This window comes from Hetaerina americana, unplaced genomic scaffold, assembly GCF_022747635.1.
Source record: "Hetaerina americana unplaced genomic scaffold, ioHetAmer1.1.p SCAF_85, whole genome shotgun sequence".
Lineage (NCBI taxonomy): Eukaryota > Metazoa > Arthropoda > Insecta > Odonata > Calopterygidae > Hetaerina > Hetaerina americana.
In genome coordinates, this window is record NW_027287483.1 from 337,898 (window position 1) to 359,210 (window position 21,313).

Consider the following 21,313-nt stretch of genomic DNA (forward strand, 5'->3'; position numbering starts at 1 on the left):
AATAAAGCTATCCAGCACACCTCATATCCAGCCCTACTCTGTAAGGCTTTCAGTCAGTAATATAGTAGTATTGAAATACAGAAGGGGCATTTATATCTCCAATCATTATATCTGCCTTATCCATCTCTCAGATTTATCCAAAAGCACTTTGAATAGAAACAGTAGCATTACACATTCTTGTTTCACACCCTGCTTCATTTCAAGCTGATCTCACAAGGTCGCACTCTTTAAATTCAAATTATTTAATGCATCACTGTTGACACATTCAGTGACTGCAAATTCACTTCATCATCACTTGAAGCCTTCCACACTTTATTTACTCAATGTTTTCACTAAATCATGAAATTACTTTAAATTATATTTCTAGCATCCAGGTATTACTCTCCTGATGAAATTCAAACATATTCATTACTCGATTGCTAAGGAAGAGAAATATTTTCCCAGTCGGTTTCCTCCGGAGAAACATCTCTTTTTGATGAACTGAAAATTTGGAGAAAAAACATCTGGACCATTGTCCATACATCCCGTGATAGACATAATATCCAATTGATTTGTGCAGATTTTGTCCCATGTTTTCTCCTTTACTCAATAAATATTAATAGGCTCCCAAAAACTTTTCCCAGCGTGCTCAAAAAAATAATTGCTCTGTAATGTTTACATTCCACTTTACTCTCCATGTGCTACAAAGTTACAATTACTGCAGTCTCCTAATCAATCAGAACCACAAAGAGTGCTAACATATATTAAAGTTGTCAAACACATAAGTCATCGGTTACTTTCATCTTAAATGCAACATTTTCCTTCATAAAATTTACTGCATCTGACGCTTTTCTATTTTTTATAGTTTTTGCAACCTAATTTTCACTTGCATAAAGATCTCTGGAATCATTTTCCCCACCTAATATATTTGGCTGGCTAAGATTCAACCCAGACAATTTCACCACTCTTATTTTATTTATTTCTTTGACCTCTCCCTGCTTCTCTCTTTTCACGGATTCCCCAATTAGTTTATTTTCTTTAAAGTTTATCCATATTTTATCAACTTCTACTATTCATATATTGTCTTGCTTTCTTTCATAACATTTATTCATTCTTTCTTTTTTGGTCTGGAAGTTCCCTACTCCCAAGTTTCTTCACCTCAACAATCATGCTCTTGTAAGCACCTTTTTTGCACTATTCTTCATTATGTAACATTCTTTCACTTCTACATTCCACTTGGCATCACCATTCATTAACCACATATTTTCTCTCTTAACTTTCAGCTAGTCACTTTATTCCTTTCAAACTTTCTCAAGCATCACTCACAATCGTACTTCGTATCTTCGTCTAATTCTTATAGTTTCAAAATCAGGTTATTCATAATCCTGCATTCATATTGCGTTCTTTCATACACAATATTTTTAAATCTTCTATTCTTCAATATACTACTTTTAACTTCCTATTTAAAATGATTGTGGGAGTTAATTAGAATAATCTGGCCGTTTTAATGAAACTCCCAATAGAAAATTTTGCATTGCTATCATAATAATTGCAAATGATGGGAAACTAAATTCTGCAATACTTCACTACTGGTGATATTGGGCAGTGAGCAGCAACTGAAAAATTTTGAGGTATTAATGAATGTTATGAAAGAAAATTATTTATCTATTTTTTAACAAGGATTTTAACGTATTCATTTTCTTATACATCTCTGCGGACATGAATTAAATCAGTAGAATTAAAATGCTAATCTTGTTTCACATAGTCATATGGATTATTTGGTGTTTTCATGCTATGCCCTAATAAATCTCATTAAACTGAATTGTCCCAAAGAAAGGTTACCTGGACTGCAAGCACAAGAAAATATTTTGGATATAGAGAAATCGTATGGCGATTCCATGTAAAATTGGACCAGAATTAACCTCATATTTTTTATTTGCTGCACAGTTATAGAAAGAGAATCTAAGAAATATCCGTTTGTAGCGCAATATCTCTTAACAGTTTTTGAGATATTACGGATCAAGTTTTGCACTATTTACATGACACATGTTATTTTAAAATTCCTATTCTCTTAAAAGTAACCAGCACAGACAATTAGTTCATACATTTCATACATTTATCAAAACTTTGTTCATCAAACGTATACAATATTATACATTAAGCCATTATGAGAAATCATTTCCCTTTTTCAAAGGAATGGTATTTAAAAGAATGATATCCTGAGAGTTAAATTTGGGAGCAATCCATGCCTACCTAGAGGGACTCTGGTGGGCACACACTCACCTTTTCCTTTTTGGAAATCATGATTTTGAAAGGCTTTATATTTTATAAGCTTAAAGAAAACATTGTCGAAAGGCAAGAGATAGCTTTAAAAATGCATCAGCAATGGCATATAAAAACGGCATTCATGAAGGTGGGCAAAGGAGAACAAAATGTAAAACCTTGCTGAATCTACCTTTGATTAAAATTCACAGGTTGTTTCACACCCTTTAACTAACCTCTGATATGGTTTGTTTTAAATTATAAGCACAATGGAGTGGGATTTTTTGTTTTCAGAAATCTTTCACTTGCAATCTCATATTTGCTATAGGACATAATCTTATGATAGAAATGTATAGGGTGTAATTTTCAGAGGGTGAAGTTGTCAATTCATCCTTAAAAAACAGTAATATTAGGAATTTAAGAGTATTTTAGCCTAATTCACATATACAGGGTGTGGCAACATAACTTCCTGTTTTGAAAGCAAAAAAAGAAAGTTATGTTGCTGCACCCAGTATTATCACAGCTCCACCATGGCAACCCTCTTATTTTTATATTCTATTTCACGTATACATTGCTTGCTATGTAAGCTAATGCACCGAGATGGGGTGCCAACTATAGTATGTTGGATTGCAGGATATTCCTGTTTTAGAAATGAAAGCAGGGTTGAAGTATTGACAGGTTTCGGGTTACCATCTGGTACTAGTGAAAATGTGACTGAACTGACTAATAGAGTGCTGCAACCAAGAGCAGGGTGTGCATCATATAGTGACAGTTTTTCCATGAAATTCTATTATTGAAAATTAGGGTGAAACAAAAATTTAACATACAAAGAGAGAAATGAAGAGCTTTTATACCAGCTGGGAGAGAAGGCTACTAGAAAATAATATAATAGGAAGGATATAGACCTAGTTAGTCCACCTTCTAAAGTGTGAAGGCATATTAAAGGCAACAGTGGAGCAAGCAGTGGAAGAAATGAGAAGAAAGGAAAGAGAAGAAGAAAGGTATTGGATGACCTGAAAGGATGGGAGGGGTACAGAAGGTTGAAAGTGATGACTTTAGAGAAGAGTAAAGGATGTCGAAGCAGAGCACATCAAGATGATGACTTGACAAGGGAGAATCTATTTATCACTGTTGTCACAGTTTATCACGGAGACACTTCAGATAGGATTTTGGACCTGAAATTTAACTTAAAGGTGGATAGTCTGTTGAAACTAACTGAAAAATAAGTTTTCTAACATTAATATATTTTGGATTTTTGGTCACCATTATTGGATGTATACCAAAACAGAGTTTCATACTAGAAGTGACACAGGTATTATTTATGGAATGTATTATGTACGATATTAACAAAAATATGTGTAAAATTTCTTATTCTCCCTGCGCGTGTCTCTTCTAGTCTCCTTTCAGAATATTGAGAATGTACAAGGTGTCTTCAGTGAGGAGTGCGATTATAAATTGCAAAAAAAAGGAAAACTTACAAACGTTTAAAATTTTTCGAAATAGTCCCCTTGGGTATCTGCACATCTTTGCCAGCGACTTCGACACACTGCATGCATCCTGAAAGGCGTCGTCGGGAACATCGTTCCGAGTCTTTTTCATCGCGGTTTGGATCGTTTCGATGGCCCCAAAAAGGACCCCAGGTCGGTCTTGATTCTCGGAAACATGAAAAACCCTGCTGCATCCTGGTCAGGACTATGGGGCTGCGGCAGCGTTGCAAAGTTGGGTTTGGTCAGGAACTCTCGAATGTGCAGAGAGGTGTGACAGCGTTGTCGTGATGCAACGGCCAGTTAGGAATCTCCTTTCTCGTTCGAGCCACCCTCTCCTCTTCCCTCGATCAAATCCACCTAGTAGGTTACGTTGCCTGTCTGTCCTTAGGGTACGAATTCTTTTTTAACTACACCCTTGGCGGATAAAATGATGATTAGCCTGGTTTTCACTTTTGATTTGCTCATTCTTGCCTTTATGGCGAGGGGAATACGGGGTCTGCCATTCAGAAGTTTGGCGTTTCGTCCCACGATCGTATTTAAATACCCATGTACCGTCACCGGTAATAATATTGCCCAAAAAAATAAGGTTCAATTTGCACGGTCCCAATGTTCACTCGCGACCACAACTCGGCTCTTGAAGTCGTCAGTCAACAGTTTTGGAAATAGCTTGGCACACACATTCCACATGTTCAAATTGTCGCTAACGATGCTGTAACGTATATTTTGGAATATTGAGTCTCTACTATCATCTGCGTTCTCATTAGACGGTCAGTATTCAAAAGATCACAAACACATTTTCATCACTTTTGCTGGTTGATGACCGTCCAGAGCGGGATTCACCGTTCACCTCTTACCGGTCCTCCAGAAACGACTTCAACCATCTTGAAACTTGAGAACACAACAAAGCAGGCTTGCTGAATCATTGGGTTTGTTTTAGCAACTCTTTTGTTGAATTTCGGAGAGAACTTGCTCGCGTACCGTTGTTCAAGTGTTGGCTTCATCGCACATCGTGGCATGTGCACTAGGAGGTTGGTTGTTTCCGGCGATACTTCATGGAATTTGCCGGACAATTCGGTTGAATAAGGTGCACTTTGTTATTCCAAAATGAAATTTAATAGCTTACGACCATTGTTGCGACGGTTAACGTCAACATCAGGTAAACAATACATAATGGTGCAACATCTCATGTACTAAAGGGAGTGGGGAGGGGGTGGTGTAGAGGTGTGGGGGAGGAAGGTGGAGGTTACTTCCTCCCTTCCACCCTCCAACACCAAAGGGTGGAAGGGACGAAGTATCCTCCACCTTCCTCCCCCTAGCAACTACACTTCCCCCCCTCTCCACTCTCTTTAGAATATAAGATTTTGCACCAAAATGTATTCTTTACCTGGTGATGACGTTAATCATCGAAACCATGGTCTTAAGCCATAGTGGAATAACAACGTGAACCTTAGTCAACCAAAATTAGGAGGTTCACTGAAACAATGATCCTGAAGCTCCCAGGACTTGGAAGAGACTGATCCAGGCATAAACCAGCTAACTAATTACGTCTCGGGTGGAAGATAAACAAAAGGATAAAGGTGTTTTTCCCTACGAGAGGAAATTAATATTTTTATTGGAATAATGCGCGCCATTTTGAGCTTCCTGATATTTCATGTACTTTGTTTGAGAGGCTATAAAATAAAACACGTTAAGAGCTAGATGAACATATGATGTGATTACTCACATTATTTGAGGGGGAAAACTAAACAATCTTCTTCAAAGGTTTTGGGAATAATGCCCTATTTGAACTATGGAAAAGGATTATCTAAATCCAAATTGTCGTTGTATGGCTATGACTCCTATTTAAGCGTATTCCGTTATGCAAGGTAGAACGAGGAGCCCAAGAATCTTTCTGACATTTGATAAGTAAAATGGGTAAAAAATTATTTATTTCGTACATTCTTCCTTCACTTTTTGGTATGCATGAGAGCAATCTACCACCGTGGGTTCGTGTTGTGCCTGAATTCTGATCATGCCTTCTACTGTCCCGTAAAACGGTGCCCTCCACTGACAGTCCTCCGTTGCGCAGTTTCAATTTTACGTGTTTACGATTGAGATCACCTGCTATAAACTTTGGATGGTATTCATCAGTTAAGTTTGTTCAATTCCGCCTCGACAAGGTCTGTCCCAAGAGTAGTAGCACTGCGTCGATTAAAAAACATTTATTTCCAGAATTGAAAATTTCACTCAGAAATCTTCGAAGTAGCACCTTTGTGCGTTCACGCACCGATGACTGCGGGTGCTCCAAGCGGTCTGGAAGGTGGCGCCCGGAATGCTGCTTACAGGTAACTCCCTCACCACGGCCTGTTGTTACGTTTCCACCGATCCGTGGTGATGTACTTTCAGCACGGGATTTGAGGTGGGGGAAGAGGAAGAAGGCTCGCGGGGCATTGTCTAAATAATCTAGATCCTCACTCACATGGTCGAGAAGCTCTTGACCGATCCGCGTGCGATCTTCCTTTTCTTCGCCCGAGAGGATTGGTGGCACCAACTTTGCAAACACCTTTCTCATGCCCATGTTTTCAATCACAAGTCGATGCACATCACTTTTAGGAATGCCAGGTGCGTCAGAAACCATGCTAACAATTGATCTGGGATCCCTGTCCAACAAAGCCTTCACTCTAGCAAGATCGTCGTTAATTGTTTTTAGGTCGAAGGGCCTGAACGGTGTCTTCAACATCTGCTCTACCCTCTCAAAACAACTCGTGCCACTCGAACACACCCGGTCTACCAATTGCAATATCACCATAAACTACCTTGAACATTTCATTAGTCTCTTTCCCCGTGTGGCCCAGGTTCACGCAAAATTAGATGGCGTAGCTGTTTCAATAGGTGTTTTAAGACGGAGCGTAACGAGGTCACGGTAAAGAGGTTTCATAAACGAACGATCCGCACTCCGCAAAGGCTGGGAGCCAACTGCCACCGGCCTCTAGCATTTCCTGAGACTCCCCTCCCTCGAACCCAGAAAAAGAAACTGCTGCCCGTCCGTCCGTTCTGTCCCAAACTTCATACTTTTGGGACAGAACTTTTAAATTCTGAAATGCATGTTTTAGAGTGGAGTTATTGCAAAATCCGCTTTTATTGAGTTCGCTAGCCTTCCAGATGGCGTCTAGCGTGGTGTTAGGTTTCTAGATAGCCTTGCTATGCAATATCCCAGCGCCTCCCAATTTTCAGGGGGTCGAAGTTTTTTCTGACACCAGACAAATATCGACTGATTGGTTTATGAGAGGCCGTGCCATTTCCTTAACTAAATATTTTATAACCCATATTCAATTCATTGGGGTACCGATAGTACTATTTTTCTGAATTTTCATCATTATGGATTCTTATTCTGGTCTAATGCCGTGTTGTCTTTTGCCTACCGATTCATGTTGGCTTCCAAGTTCTGCGTATCCATATGATATTTTAATTTTTTCCATGTTTTTTTCTGTGGGATTATGGTTTAGGTCTCTTCCTTTTGGCATTATCGTGGTGATTTCTTCAGAAAACGCCGCTTTCTTATTTTTGATGCCACCAACTACTCAGCCTACTGCATAGATGTCAAAGGTCGGTGTCGGGGGTGGACTATTCACATCCATCGCATATCATGCATTAGTGGTTTCCTTGCCCTAAACAAAGCCTAAATGGCTGTGGCCGAAATATTTTCTTGAAACACGGTGTTAAATCTATCAGCTATATTTCGTATGGTTGGCGGTAGAGTCACTGAGCGATAAGATATGGGAATAAGCTGAGCTTTATCTCCTTTTAGGAATACTCTGAAGCCTACCTTCTTCCGTTCAGTTGTGGATTTCCAATAAAGTTTTCCAAAACCTAGAATCAGTTGTGTTTAGTGTTTCGGCTTACAGCCCGTCACCCTTCCAGTGAGTCAATGTTTTAATGGTGAACTTTAACAGTTTCATTGAATAGGCGGCGCAGGGAAAGGATCTGACCTTTCACTGATTTGTGAATTTCACACGTCGTTGAGCTTGGTATAGGGTGAACTATACCATCACCCATCTAACTTACCTTCGGGTTTATAATTGTGTTAATGGTTTTTTATTCGTTTATCAAGTGTGCAGAGCTCAAGAATGAGTTATTGTGTTACGTACGTAGTGTGTGGGGTTTGATGAAATTTGTGCCAAGTTATTTGGGGCTTACGACTGTAGGTGTGTGATGCTAATTCCATCAAAATCTACCCTAAGCCGGTAGTCTACTGCTTGCTGCAGTCCTTTATCCAATCTTAAGTGCCAGTATTATCTTTTCCAGGCGTCATCTAATAGTTCTTTTTTGTCCATTGTTTCTTTTATATCAGCGCATCAATGTTCCGATGGTCGCCCTCACTTTGTTGTTAGCAACGTCCACTCCCTCGACCTTTCTCCCTATCAATCATTTCCAATTCTTCTTAAATGTCTGTACCATACCATAAAGGTTTTTTTTCTTGTCATTCCACCGATTACATCCCGATTTCTTTTTTTAAATAACCGTTATCCTGGGTTATATCCATAATCACGGATAAATAGGAGACGACAGTAATTGGTTTGTTGCTCAAACAATATTTCCAATCTACCCGTACGAATACCGTCCGCTGACATGAGTGCCATTTGATTTTCGTGATATTTTAACTCACCGGGGGATTTTTAATTATTTTGATAATGCTTATTGGCCTTACTTTTTATCAACAAGATGTGCCTGGCGCGTAGTTGCTGGCTAAAATCTTCTTGCATGCGTACTAATCAAACTGATCGCTTTGATCAATTGCGTAACAAATTCTCTCAAAATGTTAGAAAGTTAAAATAAGATCGACATGCGATACATATTCCAGAAATATCAGGGCAAGATGACCAAGTAAATTTATACATACAAATAAGAATGTCAATAAATAAATGTGAATTTAATGTTTTTATCAGTAAAGTGCGCCGATATAACCGACGTTCCTCTCATCCGCCCTCCTTATCAGCGGCTCGGTTAATAATCTGGGAGGCGTATTCTTACTGTATTACAGGGGGGCCCAAAAATAACTAAAATAAATCTGTGGAAAAAATGTATTGCAGATAAAGGTAAAAATTACTAAAATACTTGAATATACACCCTTGTGCATCAACTCACGAATACCAGCGCCTCTGCCAATCGCGGTACACTTCTTGGAAGGCGTCGACGATAACCTCGTAACGGCCCCTTAGAAGATATCCAGCATTCTTAAGTGATTGCCGTTAAACCTCCCTTGTACTCTTGGGAACCAAAATAAGTCCGGCGGTACTACATCGGGGCTGTAGGCCACTCTTACAGTGGTCTAAGAGATCACACGAGCAGCAGTCATATGATCTTCCGACAGCACCTCTGGGACCACCTTGGCACAAACCCTTTTCATAGTTTAATCTTCCATAAGAATTCCATGGGCTGTGGTTTCGCAATATTTCTCTCCTTGCTAACATTCTGACACACAGGCGTCGATCGGAATAGGGCATGTTTCTTGCGTTTTGTACATTGTCGTCGCACTTGGTCGTTTACAGACGTCCTCCCGGAACATCTTTTTCCAGCGGTAAATCATCCCTTGGGACATTACTTCATCTCCTTAAGCATCCTTAACCTTCCTCAGAGTCTCTGAATCCGATTTTCAGAGTTAAACACGGAATTTTGTCAAGCATCGTTGTTCAAGGAATGTGACATCATGAATTTCTAACGGGACACTGGAACAGGGGTCCAATCTAGCAGCGATCTGACGGCTCGCTTTGCTTTCCAAAGACCTCCCACCAACTGTCCATCTACATATCGCCTCCTTCCAGCCGTCCGCTTCGGCGAAAAAAAAATCATCTTACTTATTGTTGGGGCTGATGGTTACTATAACGGTCTTGTTTTCATGCACGATGATATTCATGCGTTATATTATTTTACGTTTTTCTGGAAATAGTAGAATGCTTTTCCAGTCGATTCAAAGCGGGCGCTTTACTTAAAATCTTAGGAAAAAAGAACCATTTTTCAGTGAAATGGGGAAGGAAGCTCAAGGGTTATGGATTCACTCAAGCCCTGGACAAGGGAATCAGATAATTTAGTCACTATTGATACAAGTGCTGAGGGTTTAATGCTCTTGGTTGCCAAGTTTTTTGGCGGCAAGTAGATTAACCGAGGAAAATGTGGTCCCTACACTCGTCGAATGCAGGGTGCTGAGCCTGATTATTAGCTAGGGCCGATGTGGCATATGTATCTGCATGGAAAATGATCTCAGTAAGAAGTCTACCCGAGAGTTGACAAAGGATGCGTGAGAGAAGATTGAAACGTCTATGTGAAGTCCAACGAAGCCTTATAAAATACCATGAGAGAAAGTGGGAGAATTGTAAAAGAGGGATCGAAATACATGGCGAATGCTGAAATAAATTAATATGGACGAGCAGGACCTGGAAATAGAAGCCGCAGTAGTGTTGGAAGAACTCAAAGTGGGCAAAGAAAATGGAGCCAGGCGACTTGCCGGAAATGGTACGACGAAAGAAGAAATCATCTGATCTAAAATTTCAGCGTGGTATATTCAAGAAGGAAGTATTCCCAATAGGTGTTTATAAATAGGTTGCGGTGTATCGACCCTTTTCCAACTAAGATCTAATAGCTTTTTTAACAACCTCACCAATGGAAAAACTGGCGATAGGGGGATTATTGAAGTGTCCAAAGTCATCGGAGAATATAAATTTGAAGCAGCTGAGGAAAGTGTGTTTTTGTTAGGTTAAAAACCTTAGCATAAAGAAAAAAAATTTATTACTTTCAAATACAAGGACAATTTCAGACATGTATCACGACTTCCATTTTGTGATTTAATTGTAGGGACTCCCCTCGATTGAAAAATTAAAAGAGCAAACTGGACGATGAATCCTGAAAAAATCGCTCTCGAAATAGCTCCGCGAAGGCTGGGAGCCAACTGCCAGCGGACTCCAGCCTTTTCTGAGACTCCAGTCCCTCGAAACCAGTTAGAGAAACCGCCGCCCGACCATCCAACTATCCGGGAAAAATAAGTCGTTCTATTTTTGTGACAGACCTTGTAGACCTATTCTTTTTAATCAGGCAATATTTTCCTTAATTCTCTAATGTAAAATATGGACAACCAAGCCAAAACTGTCACAATTACGCAACATCTCTTGCTATAGGGATGATTAGATATTAATAAATTGAGCAAATTAATTTAGACACTTAGGATAGATGTTGAGTCAAAAAAGGAAGGATTACAGAAGTTGAGAGTGAAATCTATTAGTGAGAAAGAAAAAACATTTATTTATTTATCGACTTAATTGGGCGAGGTTGGGACTAATAGTCCCTTCTTCCACCTAACCCTACATTACAGACATTTGACGACAATCACATACAACATGGCACTCAAGGGAGCGATTTAATTCCTCATTAGCTTGAACTTTATTCGAGATAAAACGTCAGTTCCTTTACTGTACGATTGCATGTATGAAAAATCACACTATTCAAAATATTGTGCATTTTTCCCTTAATAAATTATAAAGTAGCTTTTTAGTCCTTAAAAACCCTATCTTTATGAACTCTTTGTACTGATTTGAAAATAGGCATATGGATTAAGCTACAATGAAAACGAGCTAACTTATTTTGTAATCTATCTGGGAAGTTAAATTTAAACACTACTTATCACTCAAACTAACTATATATTACACACACGCACGCGCTCACGCATGCGCACACGCACGCAGCGAAATGGCGAGGCGAACACTTGATCCATTTCTCACGTGCTTTCGGCGGTCTTGCTCATATTTCCGTGTTAAGAGGAAACGGCAATTCTTTACTTCAACCACAGTGACACAAGTATCTTGGGAAATGGACCAATACGATCAAATGAACCTTAAAAAACGCGAGTATTCCCGCGATATTTCAAGATCAACCCGAGAAGAAACGATTTTGGAAATATCGGCGTTCATTTTCATGTGATTAGAACTATTGCTGTGCGGAAACGTCTTCCAAACGCCGTTCGAATTTTTACGTTCTCGCGGATAAAAGTACTAACAGTTAAAAAGGCTCACTTTAAAAGCAAGCTAGTCATTTAGTTTAGTAAGTATTTGATATTTAGCCATTCAGAGTCTGCCAATGGCAACAAATACTAAAATGCCCGTTTCATATGCACCTTCCACAAAACGCGTATGCCAGTTTTGAATTTCAATTTAATTTAATTTCTAAGGACTGGAAACCTTACTTGCAGCTTTTAGGAATGAACCTTAAGTAGTATCTTTAAGATAATGTGGAAAACGATTGAGTAAAGTTGTGGGAATAATTGTCAATGAATAGTTATGCAATAATAAAAATACATTTTAATGACTTTGAGAACGTTCCATTGGTTTTCGCGAGTAACTTAAAATTCTTCATCATACAAATTAAAAATCATGAATTATAGTAATGTGTTCGAAACTCCCTTGCACTTAAGATTTAGTTTTGGATTGCGGATTTAATGGCATTGACTTCTATATTTCGTATGCTAATTTTTTCATGAGAACGAAAAGCTTCTTTTATACTCAATCATTTCAACGGTTTCTTAGACATTCTAAAAAAATAAAAAAAAAGGATTTCTTTTTATCGCGTGCATCATTACAGAACACAGAAAATTTCAAGATGATACTTTCTATTATTGCTAATTTGAGGACGAAATTGCATCGAAGTACCTCAGGTCGAGTGGTAGTGAGACTTGACGAGTGTCGCTTACAGTAGTTAATTTACAGTTAAGTTACAGTAATTAATGCCTTGAATCACCTTCTATAATTCCATTTCAACCATTGGAATTGGTCTCATTTGATCGTTGGGGTTCTTTTCTGTCGAAAAACACTATAATATAAGTTTTATGGAGGCTCTTTTCAGAAATATTTGAAAAAAACAAATCCATACATTACGTAAGGCACAATTACTAAGTGAAGGCACACTCACTTTAAAAACATAAAATTCGGGATTAAAAATTTGAGCCCAGAAAGCCCTGTTCTTAATGGGAGAAGATTTGACAACGCCACTCCTCAGTGAGCTGCCATGGGGGAGGAGGGAAGTATAACCGCTAGGAAGGCAAGGAAACCCCTCCCCTGTCCTTGCCTTGCGAAAGGGAGAAAAATGTTCACAGGGTCTGCGATTCCTGAAGTGGTGTGGATTTTGGTTTGCTTCTGATCAAAATTTATTGCAGAACAAAGTACAAGTTATTAAAATTCTTCAAAATATCACCCTTGTGGGTCGACACACAAATATCAGCCTCTGCCAGTCGCGGTATGCTTCTGAGAAGCCATCGACAAGAACAGGACGATTCTCTTTGATGCTTTCAAGCATTCCAAAATTTTTCAAGACTTTCAAGCTCCTTTTTTCTTATGAACCGAAAGAAGCCCGGTGGTGCCACATCGGAGCCGTAAGTCCACAGTGGTCTGAGAGATCATGCGAGATTGTCACACGAGCAGCCTTGTGATCTTCCGACAGCACCTTGGTGACCATTTTCGCACACACTTATCTCATAGCTAAATCTTCCGTAAGAATGCCATGCACTGTAGTTATCGGAATATTGCATTTCTCTGCTCACATTCTGACGCTCGGCGTCAATCGCAATTAGAATTGGATCAGATTAGAGCATTGGTGACAGGGACATTGAATAAGGATCTTAAAAAAGACAAGGTACTATAAAAGTATCGGGAAAAGATTTGGAAAATTAGATATATTTCAGATAGAGCTACAGTTCCTCAAAATTCTTCCAAGTTCATCCCTTGAGCATCGACACATTTTTTCCAGCGGCTCTTCCACTACTCGAAGGCTCTCCGCTGGGCGGATTCCGGAAGGTCGTTAAGGGTACGCGTGCAAGCTTCTTCGACGGCACCTAGGGTCCCATGTAAGGGGGTTTGAGGAATCGTCCCAATGCCATTGCAGAAGGTCTTCGCAAGCAGACACTCGACTCTGTTCTTGGTCATCTGTCGAGACCTTGGGGACGAGTTTAGTGCAGATATTTCGCATCGCCAAATTTTGTGACAATGGTGCGCACTGTCATATTATCAATGCCAATACGATCTGCGATCATGCGCACACTTAACCGACGATCTGAATTCAGCACTTCACACACACGTTGTCGTCGGTTCTTGACGTCGATGGCCGTTCAGTGCAAGGCTTGTCCTCCGCACTCTCTCAGTCATCTTTGAAGAGTAGGTGTCCGTTGAAAACTGCAGTTTTTGACATACTTTCATCCTTGAACACTTGGTGAATAATGCCCAATGTATCCGTACCCAATTTCCCCAGTCCATAAATAAATTTGATGGCGTCCCGCTGTTTAATTGTTCACTGCATTTTGAGGTTGCGCTGAGTCACTCAGCAGGGATCCGCTAAAACACGATCTAGCTTGAACGAACGCACGCAGGCGATTGGTGCCTGTTGACGGTCAGACCCCTGCCGAGCATTCGTGATGTGTGTGCGCTGCAATGGACGGTCGTGGCAGGAAAAAATATTCCCAATACTTTTTATGCAACCCTGGTATGTTGTGAAAAAGAAATTGTTGTCCTTACCTAGGGGCAGTCAATACTTTTCAAAATACCATTGTCGCTTGGCAGTAATGAAGAGCACTTTTATAAACTAATTGCTGATACTTCATCTAATTTCAATGTAATATATCTCACATGCCCTCCTGGGACTACAACCTTGATGTGGTGGAAGGGCTTGTGCGTTCCGATGAGCCCTAGAGCTGTGCTGGCGGGAGTAATGATAATTGCTCCTGGCAGGGTCACCCATGCCAGATAGGTCGAAGGTTAGGAGCCAGACGAAAGGTAGTCCACGCAGCATCTGTTCCTCAGTGAGGCGGCTGCAATGGCCTCTGACCCCAGTGGGGCGGCCAGTAAGTGATGGTGTCACGTTAAAAACACTATTGAGGAAGGCACCAGGAAACCACCTCAATTATCATTCCCAAGATTTAAATGATGGACAATACAGAGATTTTGAGTCCTGGCAACTATGGGGCTCGGCCCAGTCGGCCGTGTGTCGTGCCCGGCAGTGGGGGAGTCAAGGCTTCCGCGGTCATCATCCCACAAAATCCTTGCAAGGGAAAACCAGCAGCAGCAGGACAGAAGACGCAGGAGAAGAAGACCAAATTAGTTAGAATAGGAACGTGGAATGTTAGGACAATGATGAGGACAGGGAAATTGGAGAATGTTAAGCGAGAGATGGAAAGGGGAAATAGAGATATTTTAGGTCTATGCGAGGTGAGATGGAAGGATAGCAGGGATTACTGGAGTGATAATTATAGAATAATATACAGCGGAGGGGACGAGAGCCAACGAGGGGTTGCCATAGTATTAAATGAAGAGGGAGGAAGAAGCGTAGTCAACATAGAGCAGGTAACGGATAGATTATTACTAGTAGAGATAAAAGCAGAACCGACGAACTTTGTTATTATTCAGGTATACATGCTACCGAGCAACCATAAGGAAGAAGAGGTTGATAGGATATACGATCAGTTAGAGGACATAATCGCGTGTGTTCCTTCAGGGAAACATTTGATAGTGATGGGGGATTGGAATGCCATGGTAGGTGAAGAAAGAGATGGTGATGATGTGGGGGACTATGGTTTAGGCACGAGGAATGACCGCGGGGAGAAAGCAGTTGAGTTCTGCAGGAGACAGGGGTTAGTCATCACCAACACTTGGTTTGGACACCACAAAAGACACAGGTATACATGGAAAATGCCAGGTGACTCAGAAAGGTATCAGCTAGATTATATCCTGGTTAGACACAGGTTTAGGAACAGTGTGAGAAATTCCCACAGCTTCCCGGGAGCAGATGCGGACTCTGACCACAATTTAGTTGTTATGAAATGTAGCGTCCGTTTCAAAAAGATAAGGCAGGGGCGGCGAGTTGGAAAATGGAATGTGGAAGCATTAAATGGTTTGAAAAGGAAGGAATACCAACAGGCGGTAGAAGAAATCATGGAGGATGGTAAAGAGCTAAGTACTATCGAAGAAAAATGGAAAAGTATCAAGAAAGGGTTGTCTAAAGCCGCAAAAGACACTATTGGAACCGTTAACGCTAAAAGGACCAGGAAACCATGGATCACGGATGAGATGATTACAAAGATGGATGAGTGGAGAAAATGGAAGAATGTAAATAGAGAGTTAGGCAAAATGAAGTATAAAGAATTAACCAAAAATTGAGGCGGGCAACAAATAAAGCAAAAGAAGCATGGTGGAAGACGCAGTGCGAGGATATGGAAAGTCTGCAGAGGAAGGGTGAAATCGGTGTACTGTACAGCAAAGTTAAATCATTATCGGGAAGTAAGAAAGGAAGATCTATGCTAGCAGTTAGAGATAAGGTGGGTAAGGTAATAGTTGACGCAGGAAAGATCCAAGAGAGATGGAAGGAGTATATAGAAGAACTGTATAGTAAAGAACTTAGACCAACAAAGTTAGACATTGAAAAAGAGCATTAACGTAGATGAAGTTAGCTTAGGTCAAGGCACACTCAACGATGAGATAGAAAGGGCATTAAGGGAGATTAAACTAAATAAGGCCGTGGGAGTGGGGAACATTCCTGCGGAACTACTGAAATGTTTAGGAATATGTGGGAGGAAGAGCCCATATGGGCTGATCCGTAGTATCTATGAGGAAGGAATCTGGCCAGAAGACTTTGTGAGATCAGTTTTAGTTCCTATTCCGAAAAAGGTAAAGGCTACATCATGTGAGAACTACAGGACAATAAGTTTGATATCCCACGCAGCTAAAGTGGTTCTCAGGATCATAAACAAAAGGATAAAGAGTAGGGCAAAGGATTACTTAGAGGATGATCAGTTTGGGTATGCAGAGGAAATGATTAAAGAGGCATGGGAAGAATTGGAGGTAGGAATGAAAGTGGGCGGGGAATTCGTAAAATCAGTTAGCTTCACTGATGACCAAACTTTAGTTTGTCAGAATATAAAACCCAAAGCCGTACACTTAAGGGCACTTATAGGTGGAATAAAGAAGGGGGTTTACAGGGGGTGGGAAAGTTATAGCAATCACTCAATCACTCCGGTATATGTAGACACATTGACCGTCGTGAATCGCAAACACACAACACTCAGGGTTTACGGGGCGGGAAGCCTGACGCCAGTGACCCGTCACTCAAACAAATGAAATATAAAATAAATAGTTCTAACAATTACTCCCTTGATCAGGTATTTGCACAACAAATTGACCTTCACAAGTCGCAACCACACACACACTCAGGGTTTACGGGGCGGGAAGCCCGACGCCAGTGACCCGTCACTCAAACAAATGAAATATAAAATAAATAGTTCTAACAATTACTCCCTTGATCAGGTATTTGCACAACAAATTGACCTTCACAAGTCGCAACCACACACACACTCAGGGTTTACGGGGCGGGAAGCCCGACGCCAGTGACCCGTCATTCAGACCAATGAAGTATAAAATAAAAAAATATAACACTTACTCCCTCGCTCAGGTATTTGCAAACAATTCGGCACTATTTCCCCACCAGCACTGTGCTTACAGTGTCTTCCTAGTTTGAGTGACGGGTCACTGGCGTCGGGTTTCCAACCCCGTAAACCCTGAGTGTGTGTGTGTTTATGACTTGCGAAGGTCAATTTGTTTGCAAATACCTGAGCGAGGGAGTAAGTGTTATATTTTTTTATTTTATACTTCATTGGTCTGAATGACGGGTCACTGGCGTCGGGCTTCCCGCCCCGTAAACCCTGAGTGTGTGTGTGGTTGCGACTTGTGAAGGTCAATTTGTAGTGCAAATACCTGATCAATGGAGTAATTGTTAGAACTATTTATTTTATATTTCATTTGTTTGAGTGACGGGTCACTGGCGTCGGGCTTCCCGCCCTGTAAACCCTGAGTGTTGTGTGTTTGCGATTCACGACGGTCAATGTGTCTACATATACCAGAGTGATTGAGTGATTGCTATAACTTTCCCACCCCCTGTAAACCCCCTTCTTTATTCCACCTATAAGTGCCCTTAAGTGTACGGCTTTGGGTTTTATATTCTCTCCATTCACTCGGCCGTAGTACGTTCTTTATCTATTTATTTAGTTTGTCAGTCATCCAAGAGGTTGCAAACATTGCTGAGTGAATTGGAAATTCAGTGTGACCAATATGGGATGAGAATCAATATTAATAAAACAAAGGTAATGCGATTTCCTAGTAAGAAATAGGCTAAGCTTAACATTAAAATAGGAGATCAAAAACTAGAGCAGGTAGGACAGTTTACGTATCTCGGTAGTGTTTTGGACCAACACGGTCAAAGTAGTAGAGACATAAGGAGAAGAATCGCGCTAGGCAAAGAGGCTTTCACAAAGAGGAGGGAGTTAATGACGGGGACGTTGAGTAAGGATGTTAAGAAAAGACTCGTAAAAACTTTAATTTGGAGGGTAGCTATGTACGGCGCGGAAACGTGGCCATTGAAGCAGGAGGATAGACGTAGATTGGAGGCTTTTGAAATGTGGGAGTGGAGAAGAATGTGGAAAGTGAATTGGACTGAAAGGAAAACAAATGAGGAAGTATTAGGTATGATGGGTGAGGACAGGTGTTTGTTGGAGGAAATCCTTAGGAGGCAGAAAAAATGGATAAAGGCATATTGATTAGCAGTTGGATGTTGAAGACTGTAATAGAGGGGAGAATGTTAGGCAGACGAGGAAAGGGAAGGAACAGGATAGGGATGTTGGACGGGATGAAGGGAGGAAGAAAGTACTCGGAGCTGAAGAGGGACCTGATGTAAAGTAGGATGTTGTGTTTTGTTAGGGGTCACAAAAAATTTAATTAGTAATTATGTCCATCCAAAAACCTACCTTAACCGGTAGATTACCTAATAATAATACATTTCCAGTAATTTTTCCCACAATGCTACTACCGAAATAGGAAACTATAATTTCAATGTACCAAAGCAGTTTTCATTTTTCCACTAAACTGTTGCCGACTCCTTTGCTAAATTATTTGCATAATTTTAAGCTGCTGTTCTCAATTTTATCTTGCAGTTGAAGCAGAGTTGAATATTCTTGATGAAATTTTGGATGATAATGCAGACGTATTTGAAGAAATAGCTAAAGAGCTTGCAACTGGTGGGGCCAATACAGGTATGTAATCTTTTTGTATTTCAAAGGAAATATATTTGTTTCTTGGGGGGCTATTACAAACCACTCAACACCTGCAGAGTTTCTCTGCCAGTGGTATGATACTGCCCGCAATGAGTCTTACTGCCCGGAGCGATTACAAATTAGTTTTGGCTGAAGTTATATTACGGTAAGGGGTTGGTATTCCATTGCCGGATACCATGGCCTTGAGACTCTTGCCTGGCTATATTTTCAATATGATAGTTTGTTTATATCAGTGATCTTCATGTAGTATATTAAAAGCATTAAATTTGAAACTAAGAGGGTGTTACACATTCTAATAAAATGTGACCAGAACTGTGAGTATCTCATAAGAACGATGCCAGGCTCTACCTTTTGTATCAATATAATCTAATTAATAATTTTGTATAGCAGGTTCCATTATTTTATGCAGAATGTATTTAATATGTATAATTTATAATAATTTTTTATTGTAAATACGAGGGTCATCCGGAAAGTAGTACCCGTTCGTGAAATAAAGACACAAAAGTAAATATTGACAAACATAAAAAATTTTATTTGAAAGAGGATACTTTAAACTACTTCTCAACATAATCTCCAAGCAAATTAAGGCATTTGTCATAACGTGTGACAAGTTTCTGTATTCCTGCTGCATAGTCCTTCGCCGGCAGCTCATTGAGATACGCGAGGGACCCATCTTGCACAAATTTTTGCATAATGCAGATGGTGTTTAACAATTTCATGAACAATTGTTCGAGAAACATTGGGAAAATGCTCACAGATGTCATCAATTGTGACGCGCCGATCGTTCCTCACGAATTCGTCAACTGAGCTCACCAGTTGGTCTGTAATGACAGACGGTCTCCCCGAACGCTCATCGTCGTGTGTGTTCCCCCTCCCCATGTTGAAGTTGCGACACCACCGCCGAACAGACGACTCGTCCATTACATTGTCTCCATACACCTCCTTTAATTGGCGATGAATATCACATGGGCGAACGTTTCTTGCATTGAGGAATTTAATCACTGCCCTCACTTCACAACTGGCGGCGTTCTCAATTTTTTTAAACATTGTAAACAATCACAGAAACAACACAGGCAATGCTAGCGTCACGCAACTTGGCTCAGAGAAGGCAGACAAGCCACTGAAGCTATCTGACCTCGTCCAGCGGCTACTCGCGTCGTCAGCACTTCATGCGGCACGAACGGGTACTACTTTCCGGATGACCCTCGTACTTCCCTTTCCATCACATTCATATTTTAAGCAAAATCAGTGAAGTAGTGCACAAACCAAAACATTTATGTTAAGAACAAATCAGCAAATGAATATATACAGGATGCACGTAACTTTATATTCTGGGGGACCACCAAGATCTGTCAATGTATTGGTTTTGCATTCTTTGTAATAATAATATTGATTATTCAGAGCTACTCTTAAATATGACCCTTTCATATTATTTCAATAATGTATATATTATGCAACTAAATGACCCATATTAAATGATGCAAAGAAGAATTGATGAACTACTTCTGTGTTCTAATACATGATTTGTTAGGTATTTATTTTTTGGTTCACCGTTCTGTGCAAATTTATTGTTTTAACATTCTTTGTGATCATAAAATATTTTAATTCACTAGCCAAGGCATTGACAAAACAGTGAAGTGGCATCTTGTTGAACATGAAAAAAAGGGGCTACATGTTTATTGTGATCTTATGGGGGTAATTACAGTAAGTACAAAAAAACCTATGTGATCACTGATATATTAACATTTATATTAAATTTACCTAGGTAACCACCTCATTTGATGTAAAACCATGGGCTATATTCATTCATAGTTCCTTATCGTATAGTAAGGGGCTTCTTGATATGATATAAAATCCTAAGCATTGAAATTTAAGGAACAACGTTTTGAATAGCTATGTTGGAAGTTACATAAAGTATGCTATGTAGTATAAAGGAATTGGTGTCTGTAAATGTTATGTAGATTGTTTGCTTCAGTTGAAACTGTTAAAGTTTGACATTGCTGTTTTGGGAATCTGAGAAAACAGGCTCTCATAAAATAAGCTCTGTAGTTAAACAAAACTCAAAGAAGATGATGGTGAGCTGAAGACTAATGAGTATGGTTAAAGAACATATATTGCTTGAAAAAATGCTCCTTGAAAAGGATTGATACAGCATGTCAATAGTTTAGAGTGACTATGGAAACAAAATGAAAACATTGAACGTGGATTAAAGTAATATGGAAACAATAAAGGTATAACTGTCAGAAACAAGCACCAAATAAAGAGCCAGTATCTGGCTCACTTGGTCTTCTGACTTGACAACCTGTCGAGTTAGTGGGTGACATGCTTCATCTCCTTGCGCAGGGTTCTCAATTCAATGCTTTACATTCATGTACCAATATCTTCTTATGTTATCATCCTAGGTCCTCCTGTTCTCTTTTATGCTTTTGTTCTTCCCCAAATTAGATTCACACACCACTCTCAGTGTCGTATTTAGGTA

General features: G+C 40.0%; 1 protein-coding gene across 2 annotated transcripts in view; it reads left to right on the forward strand.

Annotated features, from left to right (window-relative positions):
* LOC139698414 (YTH domain-containing protein 1-like) overlaps positions 1 to 21,313 on the forward strand; it is a 99,490-nt gene that overhangs the window by 1,654 nt on the left and 76,523 nt on the right. For both annotated transcript variants that reach the window (XR_011702920.1, XM_071597314.1), the window contains exon 2: positions 18,715 to 18,813. Coding sequence is in view for 1 of the 2 variants with exons in the window: in XM_071597314.1 (XP_071453415.1) it covers positions 18,715 to 18,813 (99 nt within the window). In the remaining variant the exon portion in view is untranslated. The remainder of the gene's footprint in view (positions 1 to 18,714; positions 18,814 to 21,313) is intronic.